Source organism: Pistacia vera, unplaced genomic scaffold (genome assembly GCF_008641045.1).
Source record: "Pistacia vera cultivar Batoury unplaced genomic scaffold, PisVer_v2 Contig200, whole genome shotgun sequence".
In the NCBI taxonomy this organism is placed as follows: Eukaryota; Viridiplantae; Streptophyta; class Magnoliopsida; order Sapindales; family Anacardiaceae; genus Pistacia; species Pistacia vera.
Genome location: NW_022196003.1, coordinates 1581313 through 1599711, shown reverse-complemented (window position 1 = coordinate 1599711; position 18399 = coordinate 1581313). Strand labels below are relative to the sequence as shown.

The 18399-nt window shown below is 38.3% G+C and overlaps 4 protein-coding genes across 9 annotated transcripts; 2 read left to right on the top strand and 2 right to left on the bottom strand.

The window, feature by feature from the left end:
• Nucleotides 1-116: 116 nt before the first annotated feature.
• LOC116128575 (DEAD-box ATP-dependent RNA helicase 42) lies at nt 117-4892 on the top strand. Of its 4 annotated transcripts, none has more exons than XM_031414316.1 (4): nt 117-325; nt 421-4054; nt 4405-4438; nt 4589-4892. In XM_031414316.1, the coding sequence occupies exon 2, from the start codon at nt 558-560 to the stop codon at nt 4050-4052; it is 3495 nt and encodes a 1164-aa protein (XP_031270176.1). In that variant the 5' UTR covers nt 117-325; nt 421-557; the 3' UTR covers nt 4053-4054; nt 4405-4438; nt 4589-4892. The 4 variants fall into 4 exon arrangements, 3 of the variants coding, with proteins under 3 accessions (XP_031270176.1, XP_031270177.1, XP_031270174.1); XR_004127786.1 differs by having other exon boundaries at nt 118-325; nt 421-4438; nt 4589-4634; nt 4753-4892; XM_031414317.1 differs by lacking the exon at nt 4405-4438 and having other exon boundaries at nt 118-325; nt 4589-4634; nt 4753-4892.
• A 1154-nt stretch (nt 4893-6046) lies between these two features.
• LOC116128590 (protein PIN-LIKES 1-like) lies at nt 6047-10280 on the top strand. Its single transcript, XM_031414337.1, has 11 exons — nt 6047-6196; nt 6489-6645; nt 6741-6820; nt 6922-7046; nt 7802-7923; nt 8098-8283; nt 8570-8662; nt 9566-9666; nt 9747-9799; nt 9880-10068; nt 10156-10280. Exons 2-11 carry the CDS (start codon nt 6511-6513, stop codon nt 10278-10280), a joined length of 1209 nt encoding a protein of 402 aa, XP_031270197.1. The 5' UTR covers nt 6047-6196; nt 6489-6510.
• Nucleotides 10281-10394: 114 nt separating this feature from the next.
• On the bottom strand, nt 10395-12801 carry LOC116128610 (cell division control protein 2 homolog D). The gene is made up of 8 exons (XM_031414360.1): nt 12487-12801; nt 11722-11863; nt 11578-11639; nt 11383-11494; nt 11197-11290; nt 11028-11097; nt 10794-10932; nt 10395-10702 (listed from the first exon to the last, which is right to left on the bottom strand). Exons 1-8 carry the CDS (start codon nt 12681-12683, stop codon nt 10610-10612), a joined length of 909 nt encoding a protein of 302 aa, XP_031270220.1. The 5' UTR covers nt 12684-12801; the 3' UTR covers nt 10395-10609.
• A 581-nt stretch (nt 12802-13382) lies between these two features.
• On the bottom strand, nt 13383-17301 carry LOC116128652 (protein FAR1-RELATED SEQUENCE 5-like). 3 transcript variants are annotated; one of them, XM_031414410.1, is made up of 3 exons: nt 17100-17301; nt 14917-17027; nt 13383-13887 (listed from the first exon to the last, which is right to left on the bottom strand). In XM_031414410.1, the coding sequence occupies exons 2-3, from the start codon at nt 17023-17025 to the stop codon at nt 13723-13725; spliced, it is 2274 nt and encodes a 757-aa protein (XP_031270270.1). In that variant the 5' UTR covers nt 17026-17027; nt 17100-17301; the 3' UTR covers nt 13383-13722. The 3 variants fall into 3 exon arrangements, with proteins under 3 accessions (XP_031270270.1, XP_031270271.1, XP_031270272.1); XM_031414411.1 differs by having other exon boundaries at nt 14917-17043; nt 17140-17301; XM_031414412.1 differs by adding an exon at nt 14606-14685 and having other exon boundaries at nt 13753-13887; nt 14917-17301.
• Nucleotides 17302-18399: the final 1098 nt, after the last annotated feature.

The following is an 18399-nucleotide window of genomic DNA, read 5'->3' as shown; positions in this document are numbered from 1 at the left end:
ACATATTGGATTAGAAGTATCTTTATCCCATTTGTTTTGCTGGGCCTTGAACTTCAACTACAGGCCCACGAGTCCAGTATTGTTCATTAAAGGTGTAGAACCGGTTTAGAGATTGGGCCAGGTGGATCCTATTGTAACTGATTAGAAAGCGTCTGGCCTCTCTCCATCTTCACCGTCATGTGGAATGCTCTTCCTTCGTGCTAACGGAAACCCTCTTTGAAGTAGGTTAAGTAAACTCACAGGGGGTTGTTAGGGTTTTTTTCGAACACTCATAGCCCTTGATTTGGATTCGATTTGTCTCCGGTGATTCTCTCCTCGTACTCTGGTAAGGTTTCATATATTTCCTCACACTGAATCCTGTATTTTGTTTGCTGTTTTTGTTCAGTATTGTTAATGCAATTTTGATTTATTCTTAATCAGGTCATCTTCTAATTGCGTGGTGTTAATTAGTTGAATTGAAGTGGGTTGTTGGCGATTTTGGTTGAAAACATAGTGTAGCGCTAGGGTTTCTAAGTATTGTATAGATTGATATAGCAGTAATAGTTGATTTGTGAGGGATGGAAGAAACGAAACATGAATTAAAGAGGAGTCACCGGGAACGTGACAGGGACAAAGAAAAGGAGAGAAATGGAGAGAGACATAGGGATAAGAGAGACAGGGAAAGTAGGCGTTCTGAGAGAGAGAAAAGCACTGATTCTGATGACAAGTATGATAAAGAGAAAGAGAGAGATAAGCATAGAGACAGGGATAAAGACAGAAGGAACAGGGATGAGGGAAAAGATAGAAGCAGTGATAGGAAGAGAGATAGAGACAGGGATAGAGAGAAGGAGAGGGAGAAAGAGAAAGAGAAAGAGAAAGAGAAAGAAAAAGAAAGAGAGGAGAAGAGGGAGAAGGCAAGGGAGAAAGAACGAGAGAGGGAAAGAGAAAGAGAGAAGAGGGAGCGTGACCGTGAAGAGAGAGAGAGAGAAAGGGATAGAGAAAGGGAGAGGAGGGAACGAGACAGGGAAGAACGAGATAGGGAGAGAGATAGAGAGAGGGAGAAGAGAGAGCGTGAGAGAGATAGAGAGAGGGAAAAAGAGAGGGAGAGGAGATTGAGGGACCGGGAGAAGCGTCGAAAAGTTGATAGTGATGATAGTGATGAAGACAAGGAACGTGATAGAAAGCGGCGTAGGAGAGATGATGATGATTACAAGGAGAGAGTGCGTGAACAGAGCATTAGATCAAACAGGCATCGGGATGACAGTGAAGATAGCCCAAGAAAAAGAGTTGTTGAGGATGATTTTGACAAGAAAGAGAAGAAAACCCGAGAAGAAGAGCTAGAAGATGAACAGCGGAAATTGGATGAGGAAATGGAAAAGCGGAGGAGGAGAGTTCAGGAGTGGCAAGAGTTGAAGAGGAAGAAGGAAGAATCTGAGAGAGAAAAGCGTGGGGAAGAGAACGTTGGTGAACCCAAGGCTGGCAGGAACTGGACCCTTGACGGAGAAGATTCTGATGATGAAGAAGTACCCCAAACTGGGAAATTTGAGACAGACACGGATGCAGACGAAGATGCTAATCCTTCTGATAAACAGGTTGGAGATGCAATGGTGGTAGAGTCTGAGAGTGGGAATGCTTCACCTGTTTTACAAAATGGGGATGCTGGTGAGGAAGAAATCGATCCACTTGACGCTTTTATGAACTCTATGGTTTTACCTGAAGTTGAGAAGCTAAACACTGCTGTGGAATTGTCAATGGTGGATGCTAATGGGGTGGACCCAAAGAAGAAGGATCGAAAGGGTGATAGGATTAATGGTGAGCGGCCAAAGAAAGGTTCAAATAAGTCTCTTGGGAGAATAATTCCTGGTGAAGATTCTGATTCAGATTATGAGGACCTTGAGAATGATGAGGAAACAGTTGAAGATGAAGACGATGATGAATTTATTAAGAGAGTAAAAAAGACAAAAGCTGAGAAATTGTCTATTGTTGATCACTCAAAGATTGATTACAAACCTTTCAGGAAAAATTTCTATATTGAAGTGAAGGAAATTTCAAGAATGACTCCTGAAGAGGTTGTTGCACTCAGGAAACAACTGGAACTGAAAGTACATGGAAAGGATGTCCCAAAACCAATCAAAACCTGGCACCAAACTGGACTTACAAGCAAAATTATGGAGACGATAAAGAAGCTTAACTTTGAAAAGCCTATGCCAATCCAAGCTCAGGCATTACCAGTAATTATGAGTGGGCGAGATTGCATAGGCGTTGCAAAAACAGGGTCTGGAAAGACCCTTGCCTTTGTGCTGCCGATGTTGAGGCATATCAAGGACCAGCCACCTGTGATAGCTGGCGATGGGCCAATTGGACTTATAATGGCTCCTACAAGGGAGCTTGTCCAGCAGATCCACAGTGATATCAAGAAGTTTTCCAAGGTAATGGGAATCAGATGTGTGCCTGTCTATGGTGGTTCTGGTGTTGCTCAACAAATTAGTGAATTAAAACGAGGGACTGAGATTGTTGTCTGTACTCCAGGTCGAATGATTGATATACTTTGCACAAGCGGAGGGAAAATTACCAATTTGAGAAGAGTCACCTATTTGGTCATGGATGAAGCTGATAGAATGTTTGACATGGGTTTTGAGCCTCAGATCACTCGAATTGTTCAAAATATTAGGCCAGATCGTCAAACTGTACTATTTTCTGCTACCTTCCCTCGTCAGGTTGAAATTTTGGCTCGCAAAGTTTTGGGCAAACCTGTGGAGATACAAGTTGGCGGGAGAAGTGTTGTAAACAAAGATATAGCACAGTTGGTTGAAGTGAGGCCAGAAAGTGAGAGATTTTTAAGACTGTTAGAACTACTAGGTGAATGGTATGAGAAGGGAAAAATTTTGATATTTGTCCACTCACAGGAAAAATGTGATGTTTTGTTTAAGGATATGCTTAGACATGGTTATCCATGTCTTTCACTTCACGGGGCCAAGGATCAGACAGACCGTGAATCCACCATTTCTGATTTCAAGAGCAATGTCTGCAATTTGTTGATTGCAACTAGTGTTGCAGCTAGAGGTTTAGATGTGAAGGAGCTTGAATTAGTGATCAACTTTGATGCTCCAAACCACTATGAGGATTATGTACACCGTGTTGGTAGGACAGGCCGAGCTGGTCGAAAAGGCTGTGCCATTACATTTATCTCCGAGGAGGATGCAAGATATGCACCAGATCTTGTAAAGGCATTGGAACTCTCCGAGCAAGTTGTTCCTGATGACCTGAAAGCTCTTGCTGATAGTTTCATGGCAAAAGTGAATCAGGGACTTGAGCAAGCTCATGGAACGGGTTACGGTGGAAGTGGTTTTAAATTTAATGAAGAGGAGGATGAGAAGAGGAAAGCTGCAAAGAAAGCACAGGCAAAAGAATATGGATTTGAGGAAGACAAGTCAGATTCAGAAGATGAAGATGAAGGGGTGCGGAAGGCAGGTGGTGACATCTCGCAACAAGATGCGCTGGCTAAGATTGCTGCTATTGCTGCTGCCTCCAAAGCCTCGGCTTCAATGCCAACTCCTATCTCGTCTGTGCAAATGCTTCCCAGTGCTGGACTACCCATTGCTCTGCCGGGTGTTCTTGGCCTACCGATACCTGGAGCAGCGCCAGTTGTTCCTGCTACTGGGATGTCTGGGGTGCCCAATGATGGGGCAGCTCGGGCAGCGGCATTGGCAGCTGCCATCAACCTGCAGCATAATTTGGCGAAGATTCAAGCTGATGCAATGCCTGAACACTATGAAGCAGAACTGGAGATCAATGATTTTCCCCAGAATGCTCGATGGAAAGTTACTCACAAGGAAACGTTGGGTCCGATTTCGGAATGGACCGGAGCTGCCATTACCACCAGGGGTCAATATTTTCCACCAAGCCGGGCCACAGGACCAGGGGAACGCAAACTCTACTTGTTTATTGAGGGCCCTACTGAACAGTCTGTCAAGAGAGCTAAAGCAGAATTAAAACGTGTTTTGGAAGACTTCACAAATCAGGCATTATCACTTCCAGGTGGAGCTCAACCAGGCAGATACTCAGTTGTATAAGTGTAAGGACCAAATTTTGACTCAGACTATAGGCTTGTCTTTGTTTGTCTATGTTGTACTTGAGTTGATTATCCAGCTGGTTTATGATTCTTGCTCAAATTAAATTTTTTAGTTTCTACATTGGATGGTCATTTGGTTGTCAATGTCTTTCATATTTTCTGGCGGGCTTTTACCTGTGGCTTGTGGAATATGCTTGTATTATTGTTAAATTCCTGTCAATTTCCACAACTCAATGCCGGCTTTAATTTTTTTTTTTTTTTTTCTTTTCCCTCTTTTGTTTATCCTTCACCCACGGCTGGAGGGGATTTAAACCTATGCTGGCATGTTCAATGTACTCTGCCCATTACCTTAGCTATCATGGCTGTCAAAGAGATGGCGATCATCTGGTGCGATGCTTACGGTTTATGTTCCTTTTGATCACTAAATGGATGGCTACAGAACCCTTTTTTTTTTTTTTTTCTGTCCAATTCTTCATTCCATTTACTCACTGTATCAAATACGGTATCTGACAATTGTTTTCTTCTGTCTTTTTGTAGGTCTGGTGGGAAGATATCTGAACTCTGAAGCCAACTTTTGCTTTTGGTTAGAGCTTGTTATGGCTTATGTTGATCAGGCATCTTAAAGAGCTGCTTTATTCTTTCTTGTGATAGATTTCCCTCTTATAATCCAATGAAAAAGTTCCATTTACATAATGATGCAGGCATGCAGGAATTGCCATGATTTTCCTTTTTCGTTTTTCCTCCGTCGACAAGGATAGCTGTGCCAATGTAATGTCTGCGAGCTGAAATGAACAATCTCCTTTATGTTAAAAGTACAGCAGATAATTGCCAAATTGTCCTATTGTTTTACTTGTTTTTCATCTAAATCATTTTTTATTCCGCGACGAGATTCTGGTACATGAACCTTGAAGGCTTGAACGCTGCCATTTGCAAGACGACAAAGTTGTTTGGCCTGAGAACTTGTTAGAGTAGGGTGCATTCACTATAAAGGTAAAATTGGATGATTTTCATAAGTTTGTTTATTTATTAAACATTCTTGTAATAAAATATTAAAAATTAACAAAATCACTCTCATTCACCTATTAAATTTTGATAGTTAGCCACTATTGATAGAACGGTGGTTGGAGTCATTGTATTGATACACGATCGATTGGATTTGATCGGTCGTGTATTGATATAACCTTTTTTGACCAGATCTAAGGTGGATCTGATCGAAAAATGTCAGATCTAAGGTGGATCTGATCGAAAAACTAGATTTAGTCATTGACGGTTAGATTTGACCGTATTTAGTAGTCAATGACGACAAAAGTTATGGTTATCGTTGATGACTAGTTACGACCAAAACTCTGGCCGTCAATTGTGGATTTGATTAGAAAAAGCTAGATCAGTGCATTACCAGTCAGGTCCAGTTAATAGTGGGTCATTATATCAGATTGTGGTTAGCTTTCAACAGTAGTAGTCAGAATCTGACAAATGTGGGTTGTTGAAGTATTTTTATCAATTTCTAAAAAAAAAAATTAGGTATTTAGTAAAATTAATAAATTAAAGGGTTTAAAAAGAATTAAATAATATAGAATAATAGTTTAAATGGTTTGAATTGATAATATTATTTTACTGAAAAACAGAGTACTATTTTAAAGTGTGAATAACCTTGAGCTAGATCCGTCTCAAAATTTGCTTGCAAGCCAATACCAAGTCAAAATGAACTAAACAATCAAAATGGGAAGACCAGTTGGTTGTTGTACCTGTCATCTCAAGTTAAGGACACTATCAGTTTCATGGCTAGTTGGTATAGAAATTACGAATTATGATTAAAAAGAATTGCTGTTAGCCCCACCATGACGTGGAATCGTCAGCCGCCGGTGGCAGCAACTAGACGCGGCACAATCAGCGATGACGCGCATCTATCCTCGTATTTTCTGTATTGCCAAAAATATAGATATAACACGGAACAATTTCTCCACTATCAGTGACTGACTTTTCATGTGGTTTTAATTAAGTGGTCGTAATTCACTTACACCGCATATATAAGAATTAAATTACAGCTATTTTTACGTAAGCATGAACTGAGTTGGCACGTTAAACCAATCCAGCGAGCCGGCAAGAGCCTTCAAAGGAAAAGCCTCCGTTCCTCTTCAGTACTCGGTGTGTGTTTTATAACTGAGTTTTGTATCGTTTTATATGCGTTGTTCTGTTTTCGGGTGAATTAATCTCGCGGTTCACCAGTATTTTGAAAATGAAGCTATCTTGTTTCTGATAAAGCCTGTCAATAAATGCACACGTGGCGTAAAAACATGTCATTAGGATATCAAGAATATGTCGTTCTGAGATTGGTTTGAAAGTTAGGTTGGTTAAGTAATTAATTCAAAGGGGAGATCGATATTGTTGCAGTTTCTTGTATATATATATAAGAAATATTTGTTTTCACTTTTCGTAGGAGATTCGTGAAGATAGAGAAGATGGGACTTTTGGATCTCTTCATTGCTGCGTCAATTCCAGTGTTGAAAGTGTTACTAATAACTGCACTTGGTTCCTATCTTGCTCTGGATCATGTCAATATTTTGAGTGAAGATGCCAGGAAGCATATAAATAATGTGAGTTCTTCTTTTCATATTTTGGATGTGTTACTCGTTTTCATAAATGGTCAGATTTTGATCACCTTATCGGGGTATTATTTGAATGTGAACAGGTGGTATTTTATGTCTTCAACCCAGCGCTTGTGTCCTCCAGCCTTGCTGGAACAATTACATATGAAAGCATGGTCAAGTTGTGAGTAAAACGCTTATGTGCTCAGTCTAACATAAAGCTTGTTCCGAGGTTCAGTAAAATTATTATTTTAGCATTCTTAAGTAATTACTTTTGAATGCTAGGTGGTTCATGCCGATCAATGTTCTCATTACATTTCTAGTTGGCTCGATCCTTGGATGGATAGTCATCAAATTGACGAGGCCTCCCTCACATCTGCGGGGGCTTATTGTGGGTTGTTGTGCTGCAGGTAACCATACAATGATAATTTTTGCACATGGAAATTCATGTTTTTACCATAAGAAAGTGTTAGTAACTGCATAGTTTTAGTTTAGTTGGTTCTAATCTCACTGAAAAGGAAACTTTGACTTGAGTTTGAGTTTGAGTTTGAGGAAGGGTGTAAGTTCGGTTATGGCGATGATTACTTGATATGTTAGATGTCATTTGAAGATGCTCCGTTGCCATTAAAACTGATGTATGTGGACAAACATAGTGTGCTGGGCACAATTCCTGTCTGTGAGGCTTGCTAGATTATCTTTGCTATTAAAAGTTGAGCTATCATTGGTGCAATTTGAGCTATAGAGGATTGTGAATTCCACTCTCTGTGAAGTCACTTCTTCAAAGACTTCTGTGGGAATAATATAGAAAGTGAGAGTAATTTTAAACACAGTATGTTTTCAGTAAACTTTTTCTAGATTGAAATAAGCAGAAACCAGAAACTTTTTCTGTTTACCATATTTTCATACTCATTTGGAGGCTGAAAAGGCCCAAAGCCTTCCCCTTTTGATTCTGAGATCTCTATACTCTATTGTTTAGGGTTTTCTCAAACTTTCTTCATTACTGTACAGCATTGTCATATCATTGACATCCTGAATCATCCTCTATAACTTTTTATTACATGGTATTTTTTTCAATAAGATGGTTTCAGTTTTTCTTTTTTAACTATGTTCATATCACCTCGTGAATAACAATACCTTCTTGTTTGGTTTTGATTCATGTGAGCAGGAAATTTGGGGAACTTGCCTCTTATTATACTCCCAGCAGTTTGTAAAGAAAAAGGAAGTCCATTCGGATCTCCCGATGTCTGTCGCTCCTATGGATTGGCTTATGCTTCTCTGTCAATGGCGGTAAGGGGTTACATCACTAAAATACTTTGTATGTGCAAAAGAGAATAATTCATGCTACTCTGGTTACCACAATAGTAAAATCTGTTCGCATGATCTATGAAAACTAAAAACTTGTTTAGCGGGTTATATGTATATCTTTATTAACTTTTTTTTTTTTTTTTTTTAACACTTTAGCTTGGAGCCATTTTTTTGTGGTCAATTGTGTACAATATTGTCCGGGTAGCTTCAACTAGGAGCACAACAGAATCTGAAATTGGTGGTAACTCTTTCAAAGGAGAATCCAATTCAGGCATGGGAGACTGCAGGGAGCCGCTACTTTCTTCCAACGATAAACTTGCATTGCCCCAAACTACATCTGAGGTGAGACCATAGATTGATTCCTTTGTCATCTATTCTGGTGTAGAACTTGTATATTAAATTAACAAGTTTCAGTAGTATTACCAATATTCGCTTATTACTTCATTCCATTTGTCCCAATGAATATGACTTCTTCTAGCGCAAAACAGACAGACCAGGATATCCACAATCTATGTTCATATTGTCACCATCGGTAGCCTGTAGCAGATAGTTCATTACTCTCTGAAATGTAAATTTGTGTTTGCAAGTAGAAAGAAAAAGGATTTACTCTTTGGAACTCTTATCACAGGTGGAGGTTTCATGTACAATGAAGGAAAGAGTGAAGTCGGTGTTCAAGAAGATTAACCTGAAGGCTTTGTTCGCACCTTCTACTACTGGAGCGGTATGGTCCCACTACTTTTCATCTTCTTCATAAACTTCTTTCGTATAGAAAATTAAAGAGTATTTACCCTGGCCCAATAGGGACAAAGAAAACTGTTGGTTTGGGTGGAGAATACAAAGTAAAAAACTGATGAAAGAGAGACAACGTTGGCTGGAAAACATGCTCTGTTTTGCATTCAGAAAACAGGGGCTTTTTTATACAAAGCCTGTCCACTGTTTCTCCTAAAGCAGTGGATATTTTACAAGTTTAAATTTTAACCATATACACATAACTAACACAAGTACAAGCCTTTTAATACATTCCTTAATGAAGGCTGAATTCACCTAAAAACATCACTAATAACATCACAAGAAACACATCAGAACAGCAGCTCTACCAACTGCTTTCAGCACAGCAAACTTTGAACCTTTGGCGCCAGAATGAGTTTTCAAAAAACCAACTGAATTTTCTTCATTTCCAGCAAAATATCAACCAACTTCAACAAAAACTATGAAAAAGAATCAGACTGCGAGGTTTTCACCCTTAAAACACTTCTAAAGATGAGGTCAACTTCATCGACAGATCTTAACCATCCATGTCAGAAATAATTTGAAGTAATCCAAAAAGGATACAGCCTTGATGGTTTTGTCGAGTTGGAAATTTTGATTTTTATCTTGCTGATTCTTGCAGATTGCTCAAGCACTAGGCATACAGCTTTATATAGAAACAATATTATGTTCTTTTACATCTTCAAATGGAGTTTACCTGGAAATTTATGGGAGAATAACATATAATAGGAACATTTACATTCTTGCAGGGATTATTAAGTATGTGTATATATTTGCCACATATTTGATTTCTCCCTCATGTTCCTGATTATGCATTTCACACATTGACCGAACATTTTAATCTTGTTCTGTGCAGCTTGCTGGATTTGTAATCGGCCTTGTTCCTCTGATCCGAAAATCATTGATCGGTGAAACTGCTCCTCTTCGTGTTATTCAAGACTCTGCTTCTTTACTGGGGTAAGAAACCCGGCCATGAATGCCAAATGACTATCTAAGGGACATTTACGGTAAACATAATGTTCTCTTTTTTACTACAGAGATGGAGCCATCCCCACCGTCACACTGATTGTTGGAGCAAACCTTCTCAGAGGTAATGGAGAAAGGTTAACAACTCACTTAAAGGATTCTTTAGTGAGAGAAGTAGTCACTGATAAGTGTGTTTTGTTTCAGGTCTCAAAGGGTCTGGAATTCGTAAAACTATTGTTGTGGCCATCGTAGTCGCACGTTATGTTGCCCTGCCTCTGATTGGCATTCTCATTGTGAAAGGGGCACGCCAGTTTGGTTTAGTGCACTCTGATGATCCTTTGTATGAATTTATTCTTCTGCTTCAATTTGCATTGCCGCCTGCCATGAACATAGGTACAAGTATTTCCAATTTCTACTTATGATCGCATTCTGCATGGCAAAAATATTCATGTTCATGTTTAAATTTAAATTTATGTGCAGGTACCATCACTCAATTGTTTGGAGCAGGTGAAAGTGAATGTTCTGTTATAATGCTATGGACTTATGGCTTGGCTTCAATCTCGCTAACTTTTTGGTCGACATTATTTATGTGGCTTGTGTCTTAATTTATACTACGAAGAATGGCACAATATATAGCATCTCATTGTTGTTAGCCAAAAAATGTACGATTATTCCAAATTGTAATTTCAAAATTTTATATTCAATGGAATATAAAACTAGGTAGTAGAGCGATTTGCGATTTGTGGAATAAGCAAATCCATAGTCAATCAATATTAAGGCGCAAGGCGATCCATCCCTAAAACAAATTTAACATGACTTAAAAATATTCTTGGGGGAAGAAGCAAATAGACTTTGCTATATAGGAATCCCTTTACTGTTCCTGAGATATCAAAGTAAGAACCCTAATCTCTAATACTAGTGCACACACTTTTCTTTAGAGGCGGTTCTTGTCCACATCGTCGAAGTAAGGATGTTCCATAGCCTTCTTTCCTGAGATCCGCTTTGAGGGTTCATACTGCAACATTTGCTGCACAGATAATTTTTAAAAGTCAGTTGGAAAAAGGGAAAAAAAGAAAAAAGGTGCAAACACAAAGTCATCGCTGATCGGATCAACTTACTGAAAGCAGATCAAGCCCATTCTCATCCAAGTTAGGGACAGCTGATGACAGACTTTGAGGGTTCCATTGCGGGTACTCATGCCAGTTCACCAGGGCACTCACTCCTGGCCATATTTCTTCGTTCGGAGTACCTAATAACCTGCATAGAAGTATGAAATATAGGAGCATTAGAGAACATCCTTAATCATTGTAAGAGTTAAAAAATCAACTTAGAAATGAGGATCTTATTTGAACCTGAAAATATGCAGCAGCTGCTGTAGTTCAGAATCTCCTGGGAAAAGTGCTTGTTTTGTAACAAGTTCGGCTACAAGGATAGAAAGACTAAACTCATCAGGCAAATCTACAATAACTGAACAGTTTGGTTAACAGATTAAACAAATTTTAGGAAGCAAGGTTTCTGTACCAAATATACAGCCAACAGACCACATATCCACTGCAGTAGAATAGTGGGTAGAGCCCAAAAGGACTTCTGGAGCTCTGTACCAAAGGGTCAATATCTGTAACAAAATGGGACTTTCGTCAACAAACTGATTATGCAAGCCGAATATTAAGCATAAATAATGAATACTTAAGATCATAGAAGCGGTACCTCATGAGTATACTTCTTAATTGGAAGAGTAAATGCTCGAGCTAGTCCAAGATCTGCTATTTTAAGCATTGAAGTCTTTCGATCCATCAAGAGATTGTGAGGCTTAAGATCCCTGGGTTGAAACAGTCAAGCTAAAAGATTAATTGAAAGAAAACTTCTACTTTAGTTTCTGGATGAAATGGGAAAGAGAAGTACCTATGTAGGATTCCATGCCCATGGCAGAAAGCAACACCTTTGCAAAGTTGGTACATCAAGCTCTGTATATACAGATTAAGTAAATTAATCAAGAATAAAGATATGTCTAGAAATTAGATGAATGGACAAATAAATAATCCATACCTTCACAGTTTTAGCAGGAATAATCTCTCCAGTTTGGCGGAAGCTCCGGATGAATTTCTTAAGATCGGTGTCCATGTACTCAAAAACCAGGTAGAGCACTGTCTTGCCCTCTTTGTTCTGGCCTTGTTTGACATCCAGCAATCTAATAATTGGAAAAGAAAAAAAAATCAATCTCTCAAACAGACATATAAAAAGTTATGAGTTCAAAATAAATTCTGTCCAATGGAAGTATAATTAAGAAGATTAATTCAACGCAAAGGATAATATTCTATCTTATTTAGCATAATAATGATATTATAAAATAAATAAATAAAACAGAGTGTTTTACAGGACATCTGAGAAAAAGTCCAAAAAAGGGCAAATTAAATTCTGATTTAGCGCCAAAACGAAATAGAGATTGGACCGCCACGGGAAGGAAATTAAAGACCCTAGAAGAGAGTAACACAAAAAATGTATATGTGCACTTTGAAAACTCTAAATTAACAAATTTCCCAATATTCAAGCCATAGATCATCCAAGAGCGTAAGAAAAATTGTGAAGAATCACCCAAGATTTGAAGAATAAGGCAATTAAAGACGCTAGATCTACAACTTGATATAATAATTATTGAAACGGGCGTAATGAAACCGAAACTAAAAATACAAATCGCACCAGTAACATTGTTCATAACCACCCTTGATGCAAAAAAGAAGACAAGATTCAAGAGAAATGTAACAACTATCGAATAAAACCCTAAGAAGAGAAAGAAAAAAAAAAAAGAAATACCTAACAACATGGGGATCACGAGAGAGCATGCGCAAAATGGAGACTTCACGCAGAGTTGTTGGGGGCACGCCTTCATCGTCCTCGTGAAGACGAGTCTTCTTAAGGGCTACGATCTTGCCTGTCGCCTTCTCCCTTGCTCTGTACACTTTCCCGTACGTTCCTTCTCCTACTTTCTCTAGCTTCTCGAACGCGTCCATCTCTTCTTCTTCCCTTTTTAACTTCCTCAAACAAAAATAGTCACTCTCAAGATTCAAGAAGACTTCTTTGCTTGCTTATAAAGGGGTTCAGTATGTAACCGTTAAGAGAGGAGGGGCGTTGCTCTGCCTAACGGCAACAAATTTTGAATTTCAAATATGCAGATTTCCATAAATACCCCTATTTCTTTGCTTGAATTGCCCACTAACCATGTGGTCCGTTGTCATACAGCTTTTGGTTATTCCGCTCCAATCATATCATATAAAAAATTCAAAACCTCTTTTTGGTTCCTTTATTTCCGTACATTCATGACAATTTGATACATTCATGATATAATTTCATTGTAAGACTTTGTAGCTTAACCTTTTTTTTTTTTTTTTTTTTTTTTTTTTTTTTTTTTTTTACTAGAGTTGTCTAGAATAGTTTGCACGTACATTAATGAATCCTCTAAAACCCGAAATTAACGATCAAATAAAACCTCCAGTGATCACCCCTATTAGCAAATAAAAGAAATCGAACTCAAAATTTTTGAATAATACACTCAAGAGTTATATCACCCCACCCGACCACCCAATGTGGTTAGAAGCAAATAACAATCCCACACAGGCAAATCCAGAGTTACTGTATACTTTCCCCAGATGAGTATAATCAAGCTATAAATCACCAAATACTTGAGATATGGAATTGAAGAAATAGACATTCTTTTTTTAATATTCAAGCATAGATGTATGGTTGGGTCAATTCCAATATAAAATTTCTTATTTGGGATTAATTAAATTCAATAAACCCCAAAAGTTGCTAAATTCTATCACTCACTTGAGACAACTACTCTATATAGTTACATTCAACTACAACTAACCATGGTTTACATCAAACCGTCCTACAAGAAATACACAATATATCTTCTCTCTCAGAAGCTCAACAAATATATTAATGCTGGAGTTTGAAGTTTAGTGTTCAACCCAGCGGCCTCTTACTTTGTGTCTGCTATCTGTAGTTTACATGATATGGTGGAAACGGTGCCACCATCACCTTTCCAATTCAAACTTTTAGATTCAACCTCACATTCTGAACCTTCACCAACATCTTTAACTTCTGTTCTTCCGTATCTTTCAAAACTGCCATTAGTTTTGTCCTATATGCTTCACATTGCTGACTTGCATTCTCTAATTCAACAGTCAGTTCTTGAATTCTCTTGTCTTGATCCTAAAAAAAGACACAATAATAGAATATTTATTAGACAAAATAGAGATGAAAGTTAATGAACACGAGACAGTCACACAGTCAAGTGCCTAAAAGAACTAGACAATGAAGCAAAGGAAATGGTTACAATTTTTATCAGACCAATGGACCAATGTAAACCCTTACCAAATTTAACTCCAGAACAACATAATCTGCTCCCAAATGTTTTCAGAAAAAACTTCAAAATATTATGGATTCCTTCATGGTGTACAGTATTGATTTCTCCTCTCACCTTATACATTTAAAAGTTACACTTTCATAACTGTCATCATGTATCTCATCATGCATCTGCTTCATGATGTAGTAAGGATTCGTGTGCTTTTGTTAAATATCCACAAGAAAAAGAAAATGTCTCATATCAGCACAAAGCACAGCCAAGAGAAAATGATCTTGCTATGCACATTCTCCCCTGAACATTAAGTTTCAAAGTGAACTTATAATGATTCTTTTATCAAACCAAACCAAAGATAGGTCCTATGGATGACGCCTTATGCTACAAAGAATTTTCACACTCTAGTTTAGATTGGCAGAAAGTGTTTTAGTCATAACTTGTCACTTTGATCTTTGACACAACTTAATTAAGTTCCCATTTGGGGTCTAGGGTGATTCTACATGCAAATTGTATTGCCACGTCAAATATTTAAGATTGGATCCATCAATATGATAGCAGTCAAAGAAAAACCTTTTATATACGATGGTTGCAAGTCCGTAGAATGCTATTTATTTAGCACCACCAGTGATTTCATCAACATACAAAAACATCTGCATTCATTGATAATTAATAGACACAAATGTTTCAGTGTCAAGAAAACATTAAATTGACAAGGCAAATAACAATGCACCTATTATTGATTTACAACCTCATATTGCAGCATCTAGCTCCCTAACAAACAAATTGTCTTATTTTAGGAATGGAAGGCTAATTAGGGAACAGAAAAAATAGAAAACTTAGAACTTCTAGTGCAACATATTTTAGGAAACTAAAAGACTCACCACAGAGCAAGACTGAAGCTGTTGGCTCCCATCAAACAGAGTGTTTTGTTGGACCCCAGGACCATGCTTCTTTGCAGCGGCAACTTTTTTTGTGGCCTCCCGAAGTGCATCCATTGCTACGTTATAACTGTGTGTCGATTGTGCCCCTTGTTCTACATATTTGATGACTTCCAGACGTAGATTATCGTGGCGGGCAGCAGATGACTCTTGAGCATTACCTGGCATTCCAAGAATGTGATCGTTTAATAGAACCCCACTTTTGGCATTTCTTGTCCACCGTTTCAAGATATAGTGAGATGGAAGTGTAAGAACATTTGTAACTCTAAAAACCGCCAATATGTGCCTACAAATAATGCCTGAAAACTCAAACATTTGACAGCTACAACTAGCTTTCTTTTCAAAAACATTGAACCTAACAAAGTGTGTTTTGTGGTCCTCCCCAAATTTTGCCACCCGATATATAATTTCTGTTCCTGTATCATCAATTATGGTTGCAGGATAGGCAAGAGTTTCAACTAATTCCTCCTGAAATTTCATAAATATCTTCCTTGTATAAAGATTTGCTACTTGTTTTTCCATAGGAGACGGAGTTTTTAAAACCGGTTCGGTGTTCACCGTATCATAATCAGCCTTGACTTCCCTTTCGTATCTTGTGGCAACTGCTTTTTCATACTGCTTAATCAGGACCTGAATATGTGTTGATGCATTTATATACCCATCAAAGTATGAGTTTATATTATCACTTCCTTGACTTATAGACATCTCCCCGAAGAAAGTATCCCGGAGATAAACTGGTACCCACTGTTGGCGAACATTGTACATTGATTGGAGCCATTCATTATCCCCAAGATTATATCTTTGAAGAAGAGACTCCCAGCATGACTCAAATTCATCAACTGTTTCTACCAAATTGATGCACCTCTGGAACTCCACTTCAAAATTAGGTTGTGAGTGATAGACATCAGATAATTTCTCCTGGGCTTCCCTGAACACGTTCCATTTACAAAACCGGTGACGAGCTCCTGGAAAAACATGTGCAACAGCAGACCTTATAATTCTATCCTGATCGGTTGTGATTGAAACAGGATGGCGTCCAGACATTGCAGCAAGCCAAGCCTCAAATAGCCAAATAAACGAGGCCTCTGACTCATTAAGGAGCAAGGCACATCCAATCAATACAGGCTGTCCATGATGGTTCCACCCAGTAAATGGAGCAAAGGGTACTCGGTATCGATTCGTTCTATATGTGGTATCAAATGTGACAGTGTCTCCAAAGTAATTATAATTCATTCTTGAATTTGCATCAGCCCAGAAAATATTACCTGAAGAGTTCTCAAAATTACCTTGGAAGGAACAAAAGAAACCGGGATCCTCAGCCTGCATTTGCTTCAAATAGTCAATAACAACTTGACCCCCACTTCCTAATGTTCTCTGCCTACTACTGCTCATATAATTCTGACAATCAACTTTAGTAAAACCAACATTATTCACTCCACCAGATTCCTTAATCAACACAGACATAACACCACTTGGTCCCATCCCAGCTGCTTGCAGTGTATCAATCAGACTTCGAGCAGGACCTGACACGTGTCTATGTGATCTAAGACAATGCACTTTATCTGGAGGCACAAGCTCATGATTGTGTTCTTTCACAAGTTTTGACACTGTCCATTTCCCTGAACTCTGTTTCTTCACTGTCATTTGCGCCTTACACCCAACTCTAGTAACTGTACGCTGTCTCTTGGACCTATTTTCACTGCCTTCACGACGAAAACCCTCACGGGAACACACAATTTGACGACATATAATGGACCCATCACGCCTTGATCGCTGGTAAACACTAACACGTGTACTAAAACCAACACGGCGAGCATATGAATTATAGAAAATACGGGCAGCCTGTTCAGAATCAAACTCCATACCCTCGTAGGGTTCAAGATTAAGGTCCCCATCAGAAGTTGCAAAACTATTGTCTGGCGTGGAATTATCATTATTCTGTAGGAAATGATCATAGTATTGAGGTTGCTCTAAATCATCTTCGCCATCAGAATTACCCATTTGGTCAAATTCAATAGTTTCATTTCCAATATCAAGCGGTTCAAATTCCATGACTGGTTGTAAAGAAAACTGATTAATAATATCACATAATTAGTAATAAAACGACAGTGAAAGGGGGAACTGACCGTAGATTAGAAGCGTTGAGCAAGAAGAAAAAGGAGTGACCTTTAAGTAGAGGAGCTCCACAAGATCAAAACTTTGACAGCAGTCTCTTTTGAGTAGAGAAGTATCGTTAATGTTTAGAAAGAGGAGGGAACTTTGGAGGGTTTATGAGGGTTTGAGAAGATTTTAGGGTGTGAATGAGGGACTCCAACTGAGTTGATGTTTTTTATCTGTTATGCTATTAGCCTTTTGATTGCTCAACTTTTTCATCTTATTGGTCTAGGTGCCCATTCTACCCAATATTTTTATGACAAGTGGCTGCGATTTTGCTCTTATTTTATGAGTAATTCACCGGCTGAGTTGTTTTTTTCTTTTTTTTTTTTTTTTTTTTTTTTTTTGGGTTTATGAATACAATGTTTTAGATTTGCAAATTCGGTTGATAATGTCTGTTAGTTGCCTTGCACACTAGTGTGTGAACCATAAATGGTCCAATGATGGTAAAAGAAGTTTTTTTAAGTTTATAGTTTGAATCTTTCATACATTATAAAGACGTTATTGAGACTCTTACATGATCGATACTCCAGCACTCTGAAAGATTAATTGAATTGCACGTAAATTGAACCAAACACCTTAATGGTAAAAAAAAAATAAAAATGGGTTTAGTGAATATTCATTTTCATTTGAGCCTCCTTTAAATGTTTTGTGCAGCTTTTGCTATCCATACAATATTACAGGGAATGTTGGTCACTCAAAAGTCTTTAAGTCATTGCACTGCAAGAATGTTTCAAGCAGTACAATTAATGCATTCATAAACTGGGGAATCATCAAACAGATCATGATCAGTTGACCACAATTTAAAAGGGAACCTCGAAACCCCGTGTTGAGGTTCCAGTACAAGCAAAAAACAAAGCTCAAAATTCAGTTTCCGTTGTAGATGAAACTTTCACGACGAAGGTAACTTGACGGATGAAAATACTGATGACTGAAAAGATTTCGTAAATTCACTGCCGCCTTTACAAGCTCCTTCCACTGCTGACTGGGCATTCTTGGTGTTTGTCTAAGCTTATAAGCTGGTCAAACTAGCTTATAAGCTTCAATTAAGCTGCCCTGTTTGTTTATAACATTTTTTAGCTTATAAGTTGAGCTTATAAGCCAAAAAAAATAAGACATCCGGACAAAGGCCCACTCGAGCACGTTAGAAGCAGCTTATTATTGGCCACAAATGCGGGATGATGTGGAGCAGTTTGTACGAACTTGTCTTGTGCCAACAAGACAAGTGGAACACCAAAGCCCCGCAGGATTACTGGAACTGTTGCCCACACC